Source organism: Dryobates pubescens, chromosome 17 (assembly GCF_014839835.1).
Source record: "Dryobates pubescens isolate bDryPub1 chromosome 17, bDryPub1.pri, whole genome shotgun sequence".
In the NCBI taxonomy this organism is placed as follows: domain Eukaryota; kingdom Metazoa; phylum Chordata; class Aves; order Piciformes; family Picidae; genus Dryobates; species Dryobates pubescens.
In genome coordinates this window covers 13,879,486-13,899,354 of record NC_071628.1, presented here as the reverse complement: position 1 = coordinate 13,899,354, position 19,869 = coordinate 13,879,486, and the positions used below count along the sequence as shown (strand labels likewise).

The 19,869-nt window shown below is 42.4% G+C and overlaps 1 protein-coding gene across 2 annotated transcripts; it reads left to right on the top strand.

Moving 5' to 3' along the window:
• Positions 1 to 1,676: 1,676 nt before the first annotated feature.
• LYSMD2 (LysM domain containing 2) lies at positions 1,677 to 14,974 on the top strand. Of its 2 annotated transcripts, none has more exons than XM_054169163.1 (3): positions 1,677 to 2,050; positions 7,261 to 7,598; positions 14,199 to 14,974. In XM_054169163.1, exons 1-3 carry the CDS (start codon positions 1,709 to 1,711, stop codon positions 14,257 to 14,259), a joined length of 741 nt encoding a protein of 246 aa, XP_054025138.1. In that variant the 5' UTR covers positions 1,677 to 1,708; the 3' UTR covers positions 14,260 to 14,974. The 2 variants fall into 2 exon arrangements, with proteins under 2 accessions (XP_054025138.1, XP_009895533.2); XM_009897231.2 differs by having other exon boundaries at positions 14,195 to 14,974.
• The last annotated feature ends 4,895 nt before the right edge of the window (positions 14,975 to 19,869 follow it).

The following is a 19,869-nucleotide window of genomic DNA, read 5'->3' as shown; positions in this document are numbered from 1 at the left end:
AGTAGACGTTTCTAATAAATACTGACCTGCAGTTCGGCTCTTTTGCTAGGTGGGTCACAGCTGAATTGCTGGTGCAGATCAAGTTGTTTCACAAGGAATTGAAAGTATGCAGATGTCACAATTAGGAGCTCACTTTCTGTAACTGCTATAAACTCCAGTGGACATCCCCACGGGGGCCTCCAACTTCCCCAATGTACTGCAGATTGCAGGAAAATGGAAGTGAACCTTTTCTTGCTACCAATTTATATAATCTTTTGCACTGCCCTGATCTATCTATGCATTGCCTACAGTTCCTCTTGGACAGTCACATTGGCTTCTCATGTGAGGTTGGGGTGCTGATGTGTCATCCTGTATCAGCAACTTGTGCATCTTACATGGAGGTTTTCTTATTTTCCTAATTTATGCATGGAAATTTGTAGACAGATTATGAACATTTGTCAGGTCTGCCTTGGATTTTTGTACTGCATTCCTTAGGGAGATTCCTCGAGCCACACACTGAATCGAAACCACAGAACTGGGTATTATGTCAGTTAATATTATTTTAGCAAATAATTATGTGAATGCACACTAGGCTGAGGTACACCGAGGCCCAGCTTTCTAGGCCTTTCCAGGAAAAAAAAATGAATACTGCTCTGTTTGTTACACATACACCAGTTCCCAGAGTCCCAACATGGTTGAGGTTGGAAGTGACCTTTGAGGGGTACCTTGTCCGATATCCCTGCTCAAGAAGATCCACCTAGATACTTCTTGGCATTCTGGTACATACTGTGCCAGTACAAGATACATTCACCGTCTGCATGTACCATAGTTTTTGGTGGAAAGCTCTAGTTCAGTAATGGTTCCATTTCCAAAGAAGTCCTGGAGCATGTCCAGAGAAAAGCAATGAAGCTGGTAAAGCATCTAGAGCACAAGTCTTCTGAGGAGGGGCTAACTACCTGCAGGGAGGTTGTAGCCAGGTGGGGGTTGGTCTCCTCCCAGGGGAGGTTCAGGCTGCATATTAGGAAGTTCTTCACGGAGAGAGTGATTTGCTATTGGAATGGGCTGCCCCGGGAGGTGGTGGAGTCACCGTCCTTGGAGATCTTCAAGAAAAGATTGGATGAGGCACTTAATGCCATGGTCCAGTTGATTGGATAGGGCTGGGCGGTAGGTTGGACTGGATGATCTTGGAAGTCTCTTCCAGGTGATTCTGTGATTCTAAACCAATCGGGGTGGTTTAGCCTGGATTCTCTAAGTGGCTGAGGGGAGACATCATTGCTCTCTACAACTACCTTAAAGGAGGTTGCGGTGAGGTGCACCTGTGCCCTGCGACTTTGAGATCCAGCACGAGGCCGTGCATCGCTGCTTTATGGCAAGTGACTAGTAAATCCCCACGGGCAGACACTCCTGCACTTGCCCTCTCCCGCTGCTCAGTACTTCCAGCTCCGCAATGTGGCCCCGGGCCTGAAGCAGGGGTAGCTCCTGCACCACACCAGGGCGGAAGCTCACGGCGCGCAGAGAGCCCCGGTCAGGTGGTGAGGGACGAGCACACAGAGCGAAGTATCAATTCTTAGCCCGCTTGCATAGGAGCAGAGTACATCAGGGCCCACCCGGGCCTGCCGCCTGAGCTCAGCTCCTTGCAGCGCCCGAGGGAGCCGCGCAGCCACTGTAGCAGCCCCAGCGCGGGCGCGTTTCTCCCGCGCATGCGCCTCTCCGCTGCCGCCGGCCGGGCATGCGCGCTGGGCTTGCGCCGGGCCAGCCCCAAGCCCACCCCGAGCTGCTGCCGTTGCCGCTGCCGGGGGTGGTGCGCCATGCCCGGGGGGGCGGCGGCTACGGAGCCGGCGCGGAGCCGCGGTCGCTGAGGTGCGGCGGGAGCATGGCTGAGTCGTTGCGGGAGGAGCCGCCAGGCGGGCCGGAGTCGGAGGCCGAGCTGTCGCAGCGGCTGGCCCACACGAAGGCCCGCTCGTACGGCAGCACGGCGAGCGTGGCCGCGCCGCTGGCCGAGCGTTACGTGGAGCACCGGCTCAGCGCCGGGGATACGCTGCAGGGCATCGCCCTCAAGTACGGTGTCACGGTAAGGCAAGCGCCGCCAGGGCGGCCTGCCGGCCCGGGCAACCAGAAGGGTGGCGGGGATGAGCCGGGGCTTCAGGGCGGATGCTGGCGACTGGCTCCCGTGACAGCGGCGCGCTGTTATTTAGGCACAGAAAGTAACGGAGCCAAAGGAGAAGAGGAGTAGAAAACAGCCGAGAGGTGTCAGGATGAAATTGTCCCACAGAGCATTTCTGATGGGCAGAAGATTCAGCTTTTCCTGTGGTCATGGTGCTAGTTTCAGTTTTTGCAGTGTTGACATCTAACCTGCTTGAAGGGGCCAGCGCCGAGACGTGATGGCGAATAGGTGAAGCTTGCATTGCCTGAGACGAGGCACAGGCATGGAACTGGCAGGAGCGGGGTTCAGGGGCCTGGCTCGTAGGCTCTGGGATGGGAGACGCACCTACTCCCACAGAGGAAAACCTGTGCTCGCATGACAGTTCTCCATTACACTCCCTTCAGATTAAAGAAAAAGCAATGTAATTAAACTTACCTTGAAAGGAATCATTTTGAAGTTGGCATATGGGCTGTGACAAGACCCTCTGCTGGGGGGGACAGTCACTTCCCGAGTCACATAAAGAATCATTCCTGCCATACTTGGCAGTGGTGAAGTTACACCTCAAATACTGGGTTCAGATTTGGGCTTCTCACTACAAGCAGCGCATTTGGTGAGGGGTCTAGAGCACAAATTTTGTGAGGAGTGACTGAGAAAATGAGCTGTTTAATCTAGAGAAAAGGAGGTTCAGGGGAGACCTTACCACTCTCTACAACTACCTGAAAGGAGGTTGGGGCAAGGTTGGGGTCTGTCTCTTCTCCCAAGTAATAGGTGATAGAATAAGAGCAAATGGTGCTGGTTTCTCCAGGTGTGGTTGGATATTTGGAAAAAGAATCACCAACAAGGCTGTCAAACATTGGAACAGGAGTCACCATCCCTGGGAGGTTCAGAAGACTTACAGATTTGATGATGCTGGGGAGCATGGTTTAGTGGTGACCTGGCAGTGCTGGGTTAGCGGTTGGACTTGATGGTCTGAAATGGTCTCTTCCAACCAAAACAATTCTATGATTCCATAAAGAAGGAATTTCTTCAAGTAGCTTCAGTGCTAAGCTCTGTTGTCATCTACCTACCAGTTTAGCAGTTATTTACAACTGATTTGAAAATGTTGCTGCCTCTCTGCTCTCTTGGAGAGAAGAATGTTTACTTCCACATAAAATGTTGAAAGGCTTGTGCCAGCCTAAGACATGCAGAATCCAGTAGGGTCTATCAGCAGGCCTTGACACACTAGCATTTCTCAGAGTGGAGTTCACCTTCCCTATGATCATTCCATCTTGTCTAGGGCTCCGTGAGTTACCAACTGACATGTCTTTATGCAGCTTCAGTACTTCCAATGTGCAACAATTACTTGGGGCCAAGCAGCTGGTGTGCATAGCTAACAGCATGGTACTAGAACACAGTGGCGCATTCCTATCGCCTTTGAAGGTGTTTCATATAGCACCTTCCAGTTGTCTCCTTCTGGAAGGGGTTCAGTGCAGTCCCAAATTAATAGGTTCTGACTAGAATGGGTTTCCTTTCCTGCTCTGGTTCCAAATTTTCTACTAAAGCCTTCCAAGCAACTTCAACACATTTAGACTTTGTTGTGAAAATGGTTAAAAGTCTTTCTTTTCCCTTAAGAAAGGTTAAGCCACTTTTTATCAAATCCTGTTTGCAACAGGATTAATGGCATTTTGGATTTACATTTGTCCATATTAACACAGATTTTTTGCTCACTACAAGGGCAAAGCTGCTTATTGAATTTTTGACAGTGCTTTCTGTAATGGATAAAGTCTCTGGCTGTAACTCTTCATTCAGAAGTTTTTACCCACTACAATAACTGAAAAATATACACAGGTTATGAAAATTGTATTTTCTAGGGGGGAAAAAAAGCATTTCTGAACACTTCATTTTAGCTGAAAGAGAGTTGTGAAGTTGTGGATCAAACCTGTACACTCTGAAAAAAACCCCACAAACAAGAATCATGTTTAATAAGCTTTTGCTGTGCTAATGCTCTATTTGAAATATAAATACTGGTGGTTTAATCATCTCATTTGCTACTTGATTTAACATTGCTAGTATTCTGCTTAAGAAACCAGAGCTGCACAATTGTGGATTTCAATTGAGAAAGGTTAAGTTGACATGAAGTGTTCCTGAGAGCAGTGCCAAGTTAGCTGAAAACAGGCATTGTGTTTCTGCTTTAGTGTGTTTCAGCCCAGAGTAGGAATGTTATGCAAACATGTTTGTTTTTATCTGAATGAAGAATCTTACGTGTTTACATAGAGACAAGGACTGACTTTCTCTAAGGAGTCATTGCATTCACTTCCTGCATCCTGTATACTTGGCGAGAAGTGGGAGTTTCTGTATTGGGGACATCAGAATTATCTCTGGTTCCCACTGCTTCTGGTATTACTCTTTTTAGACGTTTTACCCTGTGGTTTTCCTCACTGGGAGTTACATTGCAGCAAGAGGCATCCTGTCTGGTGCCAGCCTTGGCATGACACAGCATAGGCAGGCTAAAATGGGTGAAAATGGGTGAAGAGAGTGATCAGTGTGCTTTGGCCTCATCCTCTGCCCTTCACCCCTCTCCCTAGGTCATCTCTATTAATCTTGTATGGGTTATGTTCACTAGATCTTCCTTTGAACACTGTTGGGTAAGTGAACAGTGGGAATTAGGGTTTAGTGTCGTGGTTATGGTTCAGTTGGAGTGCTGTGTCCCATCATACAAAGGTATCCCTTTTGAGGGGAGAAGGGAGAGGACTGTTCGGCTTACTGTCAGTACATCAGTTTTGATGGATTAGTTCACCAGTTTATGTGTTGGTGCAGCTGCAGTTAAAAGTATGTAGAGCAAAAGCTTTATCACATGCTTTCCCTGTTAAAAGTCTGTAGCTAACAGAAATTGGTTTGGTTATCCTGGCACGAAGAACACCAGTCTCAGGCCTCTCTGTATGAATGTAATGAGGCATACTGAGTTGTAGAATGAGCAGTATGTATTAGGCATATTAAGTAACCTAATCAAGGTGAGGGATAGTATTTTTAGAACCAGGTATTTCCCATTGTTACTCAGTGCAGAGGTGCTCAGTTTTCCAGATGCCAAAGGCTGGTATTTCAAAGGTATTTTAGAAAGAAATTACCAGAGGTACAGTTACAGTGAAGCAAGACAGAGAGCAGCAGTAGTGTGCATTATTTATCAGCTATTGAAGCTTCAACTTCTAACTCCCCCATAGCAGAGGTCTCAATTTTCAGCTTTTGTATTGTATTTTCAGAGAAAAACTCCAACTAGTATTTTGAACAATTTTTAATACCCATCAAGACAAGACAGCTTACAGACATTTTGACAATTGACATTTAAACCAGCATCTGATGACTCTGACGTCAGGTGAAGCTTCCTTTATGCCCTTCAGATGATACTCAGCCTGGGAGAGATACACCACATACTCTGTAAGGCTAAGTAAAAATAGTTCTCAGGCTTCAAGAACTGAAAGATTAATGAGCTTCTCTTACTTGAAGTAGTAGCTTACTACCTGACACTAGATATTAGTTACTCAGCTTTTGAAAGTGATTATTAAATCCAGTCATTCCATCATCTTAGCCACCTGCAGCCACAGGTTGTCTTCAAGTAGAGAATGCCATTTTTGTGCGTCCAGTAGAGAGAAATAACTTTCTGCAGGCTTTTACTGCACAATTTCCACTACTCTAAGTGTCTCAGACAGTTAATCTGTCAAGAGAGAATCTCCTGTTTATTTTTGTGGAGAAAGAATGCATCAAGCTTCCAGGACCCAAGCAAATGCACCTGTACGTAACACCGTATCTCTAATGGCAGTGCAGCAGATGCCCTTACCACACAGTACATGCAGGAGTTCATTGCAGTTCTGCAAGTGGCCACAGTTTCATATCTTCATGAAGACGACACAGACTAACATCACTACTATTTTGCCTTGATTTTAGACAGCTTCGCCTGCTAGTATGTTCAGTGTAAGAAAGGCACAGGTGTGTTAGCCCAGTTATATGTTAGTGATAGTCTTTCTTTTTGCAATTAGGAAGGACCCCAAGTAGTGTCAGAACAAAATTTAAGGCATAAGATGGTAGTGCAGCTTTTTCATCATGAGTGCTGACCTGAAGATACTTCAGGTTTTGAAGAGGTGAGTGGCTAGAGCTTGGAGTGCTGAGCTTTGATCTGGGCAATTACAGTAGCAGTGAGACTCCTATTATTACAAGGCTTACTACTCACTCCACTTAGTTTAATAAAAGTGAATAATACTTCTAATGCAGGCTAGAGGTATTTCCAGTTCTCTATTTGTTTTCAAGCAGGTTATATTTAAGTGCATTTTTCATTGCAGTGCTGTAGCAATGAGGGATTTCTGCCTATTACAATCGCCAGGAGACCAGAATGATCATTTTTCTTTCTTTTGCTTAGAACTTTTCCTAATGAAATCATGAGTTCAGGTTATACCTGAGCTTAAAGTTACTGTTATGGATGCTGATTTTTGTGCTTTTTTAAAGCTTGCAGTTGAGAAATAGGAAGTTACTTTAGCTGTTAGTGACTTGGAAGGGAAATTTTGATGAGTAAGAACTTAAACAGCATCCTTAGTAGGGAGATAGTATAAACATTTACTGGCAGCGGTTTTTTGCCTGTAAAGCAATGGAATTTATAGTAGCTTCTTGGGTTAAGAATAGAACAAGTGATGCATTAGGTATGCTGAGAAAGACAAGGTTTTGCTTCTGCTGTGAGATCTTCTGTACTGATGAACAGGCTGTGAGAAGTACTTTGGGTAGAAGTTGCATAAAAAGTATTTAACAGTTACGTGGTGGCTGTTGTTGATCATGCTGTTGATTCAGTGTAGTGGACAAATGCAGCCATTAGTGTATGTGCCTCTATAGGGACTGCAAGACTGTTCAAGAAAAGAATCTTTAGGTAGTGCAAGACTTAAGATCAATATTTTGAAGTCTAGTCTATATAAAAGGAAGAAAGTAGAGTGTTGGGTTAACAAGACTAAAACAGAACATGCACTCTGAAATCACTTTGAATACAAAACCCTTTCCTGAAGGCATTGCTGCTGTAAAGGTTTAGATTTATTGTAACTAAAGGTTATTGTATTACTGCAAAAAATTAGTACTTTATACTTTGCCAAAACCCTAATAACTTATATTTTCTCTGTCTTTTTCAGATGGAACAAATAAAGAGAGCAAATAAACTGTTCACAAATGACTGTATATTTCTGAGGAAAACCTTGAATATTCCTGTTATATCAGAGAAACCATTACTGTTCAATGGACTTAATTCACTGGAGTCTCCTGAGAATGAAACTGTTGACAGCTCCCCTTCTTGTGATGAAGGACTAGTGACAGCTCAGGAAGAAAGCAGTTCTTCTCCCAGTCCTCAAGAGCCTGACAATCAGCCCACTGCACCAGAAGAACTATCTGCCAAAGATTACCTACAGAGGTTGGACTTGCAGATTAAGTTATCCAAACAAGCAGCCAGAAAACTAAAAGATGACAATGTCAGGTAAATGCTGCTTTTAGTATTAAACATCATAATCTCATAGAAAAAGCAGTAGCATTTGATGTCTCTGCCACAGTGATATTTCCCTCACATATGTAGACATCCCATGGAGAGTACAGAAAAACTTAGAATAAGAATGGATTTCAGTAGTATATGTTTTCCCATGTCCTTGGGACAAGCTTCCTCAGCTTGTTCACAAGCAGCCTCTTGGGCTGGTTGTCTGGTCTGTTTATTCTCCACAGAAATTGCCTAGTGGGTGAAGCCAGCTTGGCCTCTGTCATGACAATGTAAGGTGTGACTGCAGGGAACTAGTACTGCTTCTCCTAGCCTAGAGCTGGAGAGAGGTGATGCCTGCAGGTAGGTACTTTGCTTTTGCAAATTTGTTTAATGCAGAACTTCTTCCATCATCCTAGTTCAGTTCACATACTCTGATTCCAAGTGCAAGCAACATACTTTGCATGTTAAGGAAAAGTAACCTTTCAGGACCTAATCTAATGAGTATGGAGTCCACTCATTTCTTTAAGAAGTTAGAGGTTATTTCAGCCACTTAAAAACTTCATTCAATGGACAAAAATTTGAGGGGGAGCAGTGTATTGCATGTAGCAACTGGACAGGCCTCGTGTGGATCAATATCCCATAAGAGAGCTAAGGTGATTTGTTATGTATTGCACTCCACACACAACTCTTCATTGTCATTACAGTCTCAGGGAAGACTGGAACACTCACATTTGGTGAAATGCTTGTCAATTATTTTGAACTGATTACATGAAAGAGGAAAAATACCTGTTGGAACTCAGAGCTTTATTGAAAGCCAGTCTCTTGCATTCTTATATCTGAAACAATGTAGAGCATCTATCAAAATGTGCCACTGCTGAATCACAGATCGTTAGTCTTGTATATCTAACACAGATCAGAGTAGGTGTTGACCCAGCAGTTAAACTAGGTGACAGAAAACCACAGTCCCTGCTAGAGGAAGGCAATTATTTCAACATCCCTTCAAGAAAATAACATGCTAATATAGAGAAGGAAATTCACTTAGACCTTGCGGCACCGTGCACAGATCCAGTACAGTGTCACCACGCAACACTTCTCCTAGCTGTTTCCTATATTGCTTAAGTTACAACTTGGAAAGTGATGGCCTGGTACTGAATTTCCTCCCTGGGAATAATTGATACAGGAGGCTGGGTTATTTTCCCACCTCCTGTTCAGATTTAGAAGGTAATTTTGTTACTTCTACATGGAGCACAGATTTTTATCGGTCGTGATGCTGCAGGAAGCATGAAATACAGAGCTGCAGGCTGTCTGCTGAGCAGGATGTTAGTCAAAGCTTCTGAAAAGAAAAACTTCCTTTAAGTCTGATAAAGTCTTCGTAATGTCACCTTCCACCCCACCACCTCTGGCTGTCAGTCACGCTCACAAAAGCCATCCTTCCCTTTCCTTCTCCAACTGTGTTCACCCCTTCACAGTGCACAAAGACCAAAGTGAACATCTACAGAGTTTGCAGAATGATTACTCCCTGAAGAGAGTAGTAGAGGGATGCCATTGCCAAAAGCCCCAGAGATACTTTTCAGCTATGTATCACGCATCATATTATCCATGGTCTCACCCAGGGCAACAAAGGAAGGTGACAAAATTCCTTAGAGAATTTTCAGTTCTTAGCATTTATGAAACTGAGTGCTGTTTCCAGCTACCTTCTGTATTCAGATTGCCTTGTTGAAGCCTGTTTAGAATGTGACATGCACCAACACTGCAGTGTACTAAGTGACTAAGAGTAAGAAAGGAGCACATAGAATTACATCTGCTACCACCAAAAGGAGCACTGGAACTAAGAAAATTGCAAGGAGCAGCAGGCTATCAGTTTTGGAACTTAGAGAGTCATAGCAACCTACTTAATTCTGTGATAACATCTCACCATACACATGAGCCTGATTTGACAGATGGAGAGAATCACAGCATCTCTTAAATTGCTCTTTACTTTGGTCTCCCTTGAAGTTGCCAAGAATGCCTTCACATACATGCAGTGATTCCAGTCAAACTGTACAGGCCCTTTCATAGTCAGAAACTGCCTTGTGCTACAGAGACAAGGGAATTGTGTTACTTAATTGTAGTCTCATGAAGTCGCTCCTTTTAGTGCTCTCAAAGGAATAAAGTATATTAATCTCTGAAGTTAGCTTTTTCACAGGTAAACCTCTTGCTGTTAGGTAGGAAAAAATGAGCAGATTTAGACTGGAAATTAAACTTTAGCAGCAAGTAGATGGCAAATAAATGTTGTAGAGTGTGATCCACTTAGGTTTTGTCAGCTGTTAGAGTTCATGTAAGGATATGGCTACATCTGCATGTAATACTACTTTGTAGGGAGTTCCACTGAGCAAAAAAATGATTGGTTAATGAATGCCCCAGGCAGGCATATTTACCAAAGAGAGTACTCAAGGCAGTAAGACTGTTTGTGTTTCAAGCAATGCTTTTATAATAGGCTAAAACAAATGCACAAGTATTCATGTAGTTGCTTGTAGCATATGTCACTAACTTGTATATTTGCATTTTAGGGAAGAGACCCCATTATTAGTTTTATTCACACATGGAAGAAAAGCAACTTTTAATAGTTTGAGAAAATGTATGTGTGTTTCAGGATGAAACTGAAACTGAGTGATGCTTTTCATGTCAGATAGTTGAACACCAGATGTGTAATGTAAGGTCTTTATGCAATCCTTAATATTTTAGTGGGTATTTTGGTAGGCTAGAACGCTAGAGCTAGGTACTGTTCTTCTGGAACAGGTCACATCTTTCTGCATTTGCCTTTTAGGGTCTCATTTTAAAAACCTAACTGAATAGAGCCACTCTAATCACTAGTTCTGTATGAGTCAATATAATTAACTGGTGTGTACTACTGGAACAGAACCATGTATTATCATCTGCTCAGTTAGCTTGCTCTGAATCTAGGCAACATTAGGGCATTGAAGCATTTGAAAATTATGATTAATTGAATTAATTTGCCCAGTAATTCTTCACCACTATTGGCGATGGGCTGTGAAAACAGGTACCTCAGTAAAGGAGACTGCCTGTGGAGAATCCTGTTTCCAGATTTCCAACAGCAATTAACTCCCAAACTCAGACTGCCACCTTATTCCATTGTGGGTTCTAGATGAATCCAAGCATTGGATTTGAGTTTATTTGTTCACACTAGGGTGCACTTGGTGTTACAGAAGTGGCTATTACAATTTTTTTATTGTGGCCTGATGCATTCAGTAGCTTGTAGGTATCTGTTGGCTCCTGTCACCCACTGGGCAAAGCAGAAGAGACAGCACTGCAAAGCATTGTAATGCTGTGCTGTTCCTTTCTGTTTGCCTAAAGGAGAGCGTTGCAGTGACTTAACCACTTCGCTGTTCTAAGCATCTTAAATATGAAGAACATTGTTTAGTCATTAAACATAAACATACTGTCATGCTGTTTCTTGTAGGCCATGGGCAGAGCTACCCCTGTGTAGTTTTATTTCCTATGAAATTTGGATTATTTTTAAGCCATCACAGCAGATGTGTGCTTGCTATGTACAGCTCTGAAGATGCACATTAGTAATATTACCTCGGTTTGGAGTAACCTGTTGTAGACCTCATCGCATAGCCTAGCACTGCAGCCTAGGACAGAGGAGTAGAAGGCGTTCTTGCCACCCTTTGCTGCCAACTACATCATGCCTGAGACTTGGTCAGAAATTGTTTTGTACATTACAGCCAGTCACTGCTTTGCTTAGATTCAGGCATAACAACCTGCTACATGGCTCTGAATTCCCTGCCAGGCTGGCCAAGTAAAAGCCCATAGCCCAACTGTGCATTTCACAAAGGTGGTGGAGAGGAACAGCTTGGACTAGCTGGTTTGTTACTTTGTTGTCTGAAGATCTGCTCAAAAAACACTACCATAAGCAACTGCAGTTAATTTCAGTGTAGTGTTTGGCTGTTGCCATGTCGCAATGGATGATACACCCACATTAAGGCTTTCAAGAAAAAAGAATAGAAGGCCAATTCTGACAGCATCTGATTAAAAGGGTGGTCTTTATGCCCTAACTCTGCTACATTTTATTCTTCTAAAAGAGGAAGCATAACAGAGCTAAGAAGTACAAAATAATTTTCAGTGTAGAACAGTTGACTTGCTGGAACGAGTCCAGAGAAGGGCAATGAAGTTGGTGAGGGGTTTGGAACACAAGCCCTATGAGGAGAGGCTGAGGGAGCTGGGGTTGCTTAGCCTGGAGAAGAGGAGACTCAGGGGTGACTTTATTGCTCTCTACAACTACCTTAAGGGAGGTTGTAGACAGGCAGAGGTTGGTCTCTTCTCCCAGGCAACCGGCACTAGAACAAGAGGACACAGTCTCAGGCTGTGCCAGGGGAGGTTTAGGCTGGAGGTTAGGAAGAAGTTCTACACAGAGTGATTGCCCATTGGAATGGGCTGCCCGGGGAGGTGGTGCAGTCACCATCATTGGAGGTGTTCAGGAGACTTGATAGGGTGCTTGGTTGCATGGTTTAGTTGATTAGGTGGGTTGGATTAGTTAATAGGTTGGCCGTGATGATCTTGAAGTCTCTTCCAACCTGGTCTGGTCTATTCTATTCTTCTGCCCTGCTGGACAGTCTAAGCTCTGAAAGATACAGGAGTTCTTCCTGATCCTCACAAACTAGCAGGAGATTATTACTTTTTGCAGCTATGTTCTAGGCATGTGTAGATAGAAACCAATTGCCCCAGCAGGGCATGTGTGAGAGAGTCAGAATACACTTTTTGAAGTGCTTAGTTTCAGCCAAGTAATGCTGGTTAAATTTTACAGTCCTGCAGTCCAGTCTTAGAAGCCTGCTGCCAAGCCTGAAAAAACAGTTTCACTTTCAATTCTGGAAACCACTTTCAATTCTGGAAACCACTTTCAATTCTGGAAACCACTTTCAATTCTGGAAACCACTTTCAATTCTGGAAACCACTTTCAATTCTGGAAACCACTTTCAATTCTGGAAACCACTTTCAATTCTGGAAACCACTTTCAATTCTGGAAACCAGTTGCACAATGTATTGTCTTGAGACAATGCATAGAACAAAAGTGGTTTAGTGCTTGGTCAACTAAACATGAATTGTTTGCTTCCTTACTTTGCTGTCATGCCAGGTACTAGGAACTGTATTAGCAGTTTTGCAATGCAGAATTGATGGTACAGGGGAAGATGCTACTTAAATATACATTGGTCATCTGTAGATTGAGAATCATGTTTGGCACTGTGTCTGCAGCATCACTGATGTGAGTAGTTACAGTATTTGTAACAAAGGCTAAAATGTGATTTACAGTACTACTATAACCACATAGCCCTGCAAGAGCTACCAGTTTCATCCAAAACCTGGGGTTTCTTTTGAGGTTTCATTTTTTGGACAAAATAGTTTCAAGGCAAAAGCAGTACCACTTTTTCTTTTTGAAGGTAATCCTTCCCAAGAACAGGGAAGATCTGGGAAAATGAGTGCAAGTTAGCTGCTCAGTTAGTGTGTAGGGTTCTTTCCTCTGATTCTGTTCTGGAAGGATTGTATGAAATGTAAAATAGCCATATGTAGAAGTTAGCAGGGGAAAGTGTGCATGCCTGGGATATGCAGTACTATTGAAATACGTAGTTTTTTACCTTAGACCATTATTAGACTACTTACATAACTGTACTTTTGTGTGGAGGCACATACAGTAATAAAAGAAACTGGAAATCCTTTGAAGTTCACAATATAGCAACTGTTAAGTCTTTGTTTTCACTAAAGCACTGAAATTGACAGCAGCTTTAAGAATAGGCTCTTAGGAACACAATTTTGAAGCTGCAGTAGTAGAACTCAGCATGCTTGAACTAGTACTGGATACTGCACTGCAATAGGTTTACATAACCACTTTTTTTTTTCAAGGCAACAGTGTCAAGTAAACAGTAGGCAGGCTGATTTTTCCTGAGGATTTTAATAGGAACACTACTTTGGTTTATCCAGTCATTGCATTAACTTGTGGGCAACTAATTTCTCCTAAGAAGATCCAAATGATGACTCTCAATATGTACTGATGCAGAGGAAGTATACTTTAAGCATCCCACTTAAGGACTAATATCCTAGCAGCATCAGGATACAGATCCAGCTACAACTATGATGGACTGCTCCTGTTCTTGTGTCAGTGGTCCACCTGCAGCCTGTGCCATTCAGAAGGCTAAAACAACCTACAGATAAGCTTGGCTTTTGTTTTGTTGGTTTGTTTTTTTAAAAGAAACTGAAAGCAACAGTATTGGCATTCCAGTGTGCCCTCCACTTGCTTATCTTTTACAGTATTTCTTACTGATTTGGCATGTAGTATCAAAAATAGCTCATTAAACTTTAAATTTATTCTGGTGCTGTTGAATTTACACAGATTGAGATATTTTCAGCATTGTTCTTGAAGCAATGCAATGAGAACTCCAGAGATGTATGATGAACAGTGGTATAATGCAAGCAGTATTCCTGTTAGGCAACGCCAGTCTTAACCTGTTTTGATCCATTAGGAAAACTGGTGATGTGCATTTGCATTAGTTTGACTGTTGAGATGTGGTATGTGCTTGATCTGATGATTATGATCATTTTCTTTTTAGACAGGAGGAGAATGAGGAAGGCCCCTATGCAACTTCTTCATATCACCAATAGAAGACAGATGTGATGGCCTGAAAACTTTCCATGAAATCAGTTCTTAAAGAACTAAAATGGTCAATAATTCAAACCCAAGTCTTTTGGACTCATTGTCTTGATGTACTTAAAACACGTCATGAATGGGTAATTGCACTGAAATTATGACCTCTTCTGCCTTCCATAGGTTAATGTCCTTATGCTATATTGACAAAGGGTTTAAGCCTTCCAAAACTAGCAATGGCCTTTATACCCCTTCTGTGCAAACTGTAGCATGGTAGCAACAATATATCCTTGAGGTCACCTTTATGCAGGATGTTGATCTTTAGTAAAGACTTTGTAAATACTTGTTCAAGTGACATTTGTTTTAAGTATTTAAAAATATTAAGTAAGTTTGCTTGTAAATGACAAACTATGAAGATAATAGAAATTCACTTACTCTGCAAACACAGGCAGATTTGCTGTGGAAGTTTTGTCTACTTCAGGGCTGCAGAACTTGCCTCTGAACTCTGTGTGTGTGTGTGTGTGTCTCTGTGTGGTTATGATGTATTCCTAGAAAGGGGAATTTGACTTGTTTTGATTTGTTAAAGCCTTTGTGGATAAAACTGTTTGCAAATTGGATTTCTGCTAATAAAAGGAAAGAGTTAACAGCAAGAGACTTTGTGAGATATGACATTGGAGTATCAGATGTGTGTCTTTGTGTGCAGTTACATTTTGTGTGGTTTTCATTTAATAAATTCAAAAATACTGATGTGTCTGTTCATAAGGAGATAGTTTCTGTGAAGAATGGTTTGTCTAGTTACATGAGCTATTAGATACTAATTTCAGGGCAAATGCTGTCCTTCACCTTTGCCGTATAATTCGCCCTCCTGAATGAGGTCTGCAAGACCTATTAGATCTAGTTGTGCAGTTGAGAAAACTGTTTAATAAGAGCCACACTGGTGAGGCATTGCTGTTCTGAGAAGAGATGACAGTGGTCAAGTCTGCAAGTGGACCCCTCCCGAAGCTCAAGAAGGCAGAGTGCACACTGCACTCTTTGCTCTGAAATCAACATTGGCAAATTCTTGTTAAGCATCCTACAGTTGTTCCTTGAGTATTCAATAAGCTTCACAAAGCTCTTGTCGGTAAAGACTTGCTAGATCCCCACTGTGGCAAAGGCTGTTACCTGTATATCAGCTCTTTTGTCTAGTTTATTGCTCTCTGAAAGGAAAAGCTTCCTGCAATGTTAAGATGGAAACCATGTAGAAAGTTACATTTAATCTGCTAAAGCTAGAACTAATTCAAACCTGGACAGGAATTGGTATTTCCCTAGAGTTTGCAGGAACTCAGATGTGGCACACTCATTCAAACAGTCTCTATCTCTGGTCCTAAAGAGGAGGTCTGCAGTGGCACACAACACATGGAGACAGCTTAGAGTGAATCAAAGGAATCACTGATATTTCTTGGAGAGACTGATGATGTAGTTTAAATTGGAATTTGTGTCCTTACAGGATAGTAATTTCAGCTCTTACCAGTTATGTTCAGTGGAACATTACCAGGGACAGAATAAATTATTTTCCCAAACATGCCCCTAACTTTAAGCACAGTTGTATTTGATAATCCCTCACAAGTTGAGAATACACAGGAGCAGAGTGCTTTGCTGAGCAGGTCTGAACTACAGCTTTCCTTGTACAGCAAGCACACCTTCTGGCAGCCACTCGAGGCTGACCAAGCTCCTGTCAGAGCCACATTGCTCTCCATCCTGCCCAGGCCCACTGGTCCACTCCCCCTCAGATGCAGGTAGATTTCAGCTGGGTCTGACCAACAGCACCCTGACTGACCCACAGCATTTTTGGAAACCCCTCCACACCAGCACTCAACATGGCATCCATTGCAAAATCATCAGCATAACCCAGCACAGGCATTTAATCTGTCTTAAACAAGCATCTTCCCCCAGTTAGGATTTTGACACCACTGTTAAGTACAACAAATGCTACCTGCTAGAGGCCTTACCTTGCAAGTTTCTGTTCCTCGCTGCAGAGAAGCTCTTACTAGTGCTCCAAGGGCACACTGCTCAGCGCCAGACAAAACAGGACCTTAGCTTTTGCTTCCACTCCACCTTCTTTGGCACTTCCAGTCCTGTTTACCAAAAATTGCCACAGCTGCTCTTTCTGGCCTCAAGCTCTCCCAGTGGGCTCTGGGGCTAGCTGGGCTTTCTCAGCCAGGTAACAGCTGTGGCCAGCCAGTTTTTAGCTTGAGTGCTAATGAATTGGAGTCCTCTGTCCTGGTAGTTGGATTTCATTGCATTTAATTAATGTCTCTTCCTGGTTTTCAGGAAGTTAGATAGGATGTTTTGTAATCCCTAGAGACCAAATGCCCATTTTTGTGTAGGGGTAAAGTGTATTTAGAAAGGGCTTTGCTGTTCCTCCAAAATTCTCACACCCCTTCCTCAGCATGAGGTCCTGTGGTTCCATGCTGCTGCTTGTGGCTGGGCTGCAGCTCTGTGCCACAGTTGGTCATACAACCCTCCCTGCAAGCACCCAGGGTACCCCAGCTCTGCTCAGCCCCAAGGTAAAGGGAGCAGCTGAGAAAAAATGGTGCCCAGAAATAGCCTATCTGTGATGTACTCAGAGGAATTTAAGATGGAGTTTTCCCACTCTATTAAAAAAGGAGTTTTAAAGACTCTGAAATAACTTATGTTTTCATATCAGCCCACATTGTCATAGTATTACTCAATAATACAGGAAAAAAGGTACATTTCATATATTGTTTATACTTTATCATGTGTATTTTGCTTCTCACTCTGCTTTGATTTTTCCTACACTTGGAAATTCGTGTTTATATTTTTTCACCAGTTCTATAAGGTGTGGTTTCAGGCTGGAGTGGGGCACTTTCAGGCAGAGGTGAAGCAGCAAATAAAATCCCATGTTTTGCACCTGTTCTGTGGGAAACATGCATGTTTGTGGGTTTGTTTTTAAGTATTTCTTAAATCAAGCTTGAAAAATCAAAACCTGGCCTAGATTCTTTCCAAATGAGCAGTGGGACATACCCAGTAACTTTTGATTTGAGACTCATTTGTAGTGTGGCTGAAGGCTTCTAAACCCCTGAAAATCTAGTTAACTCAGCCAGCAGGAGCTGTAGCTGTATCCCACCTTCTAGGAGCAGGGGACCCCCCTTCCCGCAGACATCATGATGAACTCCTGTGGCTGTGTGGTGCAGGACATCTGTGAGAAGCTGAGCATCAGATAGAAAAGACACATTCTCTTGATCATACAAAAGCAGCCTTGTACCACTGTAGCTTGTAGTAAAGTGTTTTAATAAAGTACAGTATCAGAAACAATAGTCTAATAGAAAAGCTCAGAAGGTGGATACGTTGTACTTGTTACATTTTCAGTGGTAATTTAGGGAGTGAAGGGATTCTGAAGGATCCTGCAGAGATACAAAGAGTTTAGAACCGGAGGTATGTAGGTATTGAAAATGCCTTTCTCATCAGGAAGAAGAAAAGCACTGACACAACACGATTTACTAATTATATACTCAACACACTAGCTGCAGTTGCCCAGTGCTAATGTGCTCCAAGTGTTCCCTTCAAAATAAAGACTGATCTGTAGTGCAGGTTGAAACTTGTATAATTTTGTTTGATTTTACTCAGTGTGTGTCATAGCCTTTTAGAAATGCAGGGTGGTTCATCAGGGTGGCTGTGTTCTAGTTCTGAAAGGTGTGGTTTACTAGCAGATGTTCATTTGCTGTACCAGCAATGGCACCTGTATTTGAGGCATTTCAGTAAGAAGTTGAATGGGCTTGGGCAGGATGGGAGGTGAATCTAGTTTGAAGAATATAGCTGAGGTTGTTTATATCTCTGTCAGAGGGTTTGGTCTGTTCTCAGCTAGTCATCAGGTTGATGTAACTGGTATACATGTGTCCCAAGTGATGCACAGCGGCAGGGAAAGCACCAACAGGTCCAAGAACATGCATACTCTGAACTAGAATCAGGTCATACACAGTGTTTGGAATTCCACACCCCAAATTATGATAGCTATGCTTTGTTGAAGTTATAAAGCTTGTAAACCTGAGTGGTTAAAAGTATTTCAGTAGCCTTTTCTTGTACACAAACTGTTCATAATCACAGGTTTCCAGTTGATGACATCTTTCCATTAGTACCAGACTCCTGAGAAGCCAAAATAAGAACCTAATTTCCAACAAAAATTGAAATTGTTGTTACACTGCTCATTATGTTGTTGGGAGATGACAATAAGGTTGGGGTTTTTAAAATAGCCATCAGGGAAGAAAATTTTGTCCTTTTTCAGCACAGATCATAGATCACTACCACTTCCACAACTGTAAAAGTCTATGGTCAGTTATCTGTCTCCTGATTTCTTTCATAAATCCAAAAGTGTGATAGTCACGTTAAGAAAGTAAGTCACAAGCTGCTGCAGAAAGAAAAAATTGAGATGAATAAGGACAAGAAGAAATTCTGTTCTTTGGGAACATTAGCAAAGAAGAATAAAAAGAATTAGAGGCTTCAGATGAGATCAAATATACCAATTCAAAATAAACAGGAATTATTTCATTCCTAATTATTTTCTACAGTGTTTCTAAGGGACTATTTTTCAGACAGGAAGGTTACACTGACTACATTTCTGGATACAATTTTTACCTTAAATACCACCATTAATGACTGATACTGCAATTCAGTGATGTGTATCAGGATGTGGATGAGCAGGCAATGCTGTACTTTTTGCATGCTGGAAGGCATTCATTAGCTTATGTATCATCAGGTTTCAAAGAGATATACAGTTACATCTCATTGCTATCACATTCATTTAATGTTTGTTTACCAGTAATGTTCTCTCGATAACATTCAGTTGATAATTTGTGTTTGGCTGGGATTCTGAAGTTTATTTCACTCTGCTATGAGGCATGGCTCAAATCTCCTCCTCTTTCTTACTATTCAATTGTGCTAAGAAAATGTGTAAGGAAATGAGCTGCCCACTGAACATTTACAGAACTTGATGCTGTGTAGGCAGTGCTGTTAAGTCAGCACCTCCCTTCATTGGCAGACAGATGCTGACCTCTGCATCTACTAGTATTTTTTGACTCTATCAATCTCAGAGGTATCCTGACTTTTAAAACCAAATCAGAACAGGGATAACCTCAATTATCAGTGAAGAACCTGTAACCAAAGAGAACAGCTCTTTCCTGAAGCTCATTTAGTCTACTGGCTGCTGCAGGAGATAAGTCTCAGGACTAACATCTTCTGGAACTCAGTTTACTTTTCTAAAAACTTCTTTACCTTTGATCTTGCTTCATGAGTTCTTCACACGTAAAATTATCCATTTGCTTAAATATAAAAGTTCTCATAAACTGCTCTTCAAAAACTCTGCAAACTGAGGAAGAAGGTGAGATGAGTGTTTTGGGTTTTCACTCTTTAGGAGGTGTGATAGCATATATACATCCAAAAGAATACTGCTCAGTGCAGACCAGAAGTCAGTAAACACACCACAGCCTTGATATTCAGAAATAAAGAGATATGATAGTTTCTTCAAGTTAAGTGTTTCTGAAAAGCAGGGCCCATATTCCTAAACCCATCTCTAGTAGCAAACTCCCCTTCCCATGCAAAATAACTCAAACTGCTTTCCTTCCCCCCCCCCCTTTTTGTTTTCTT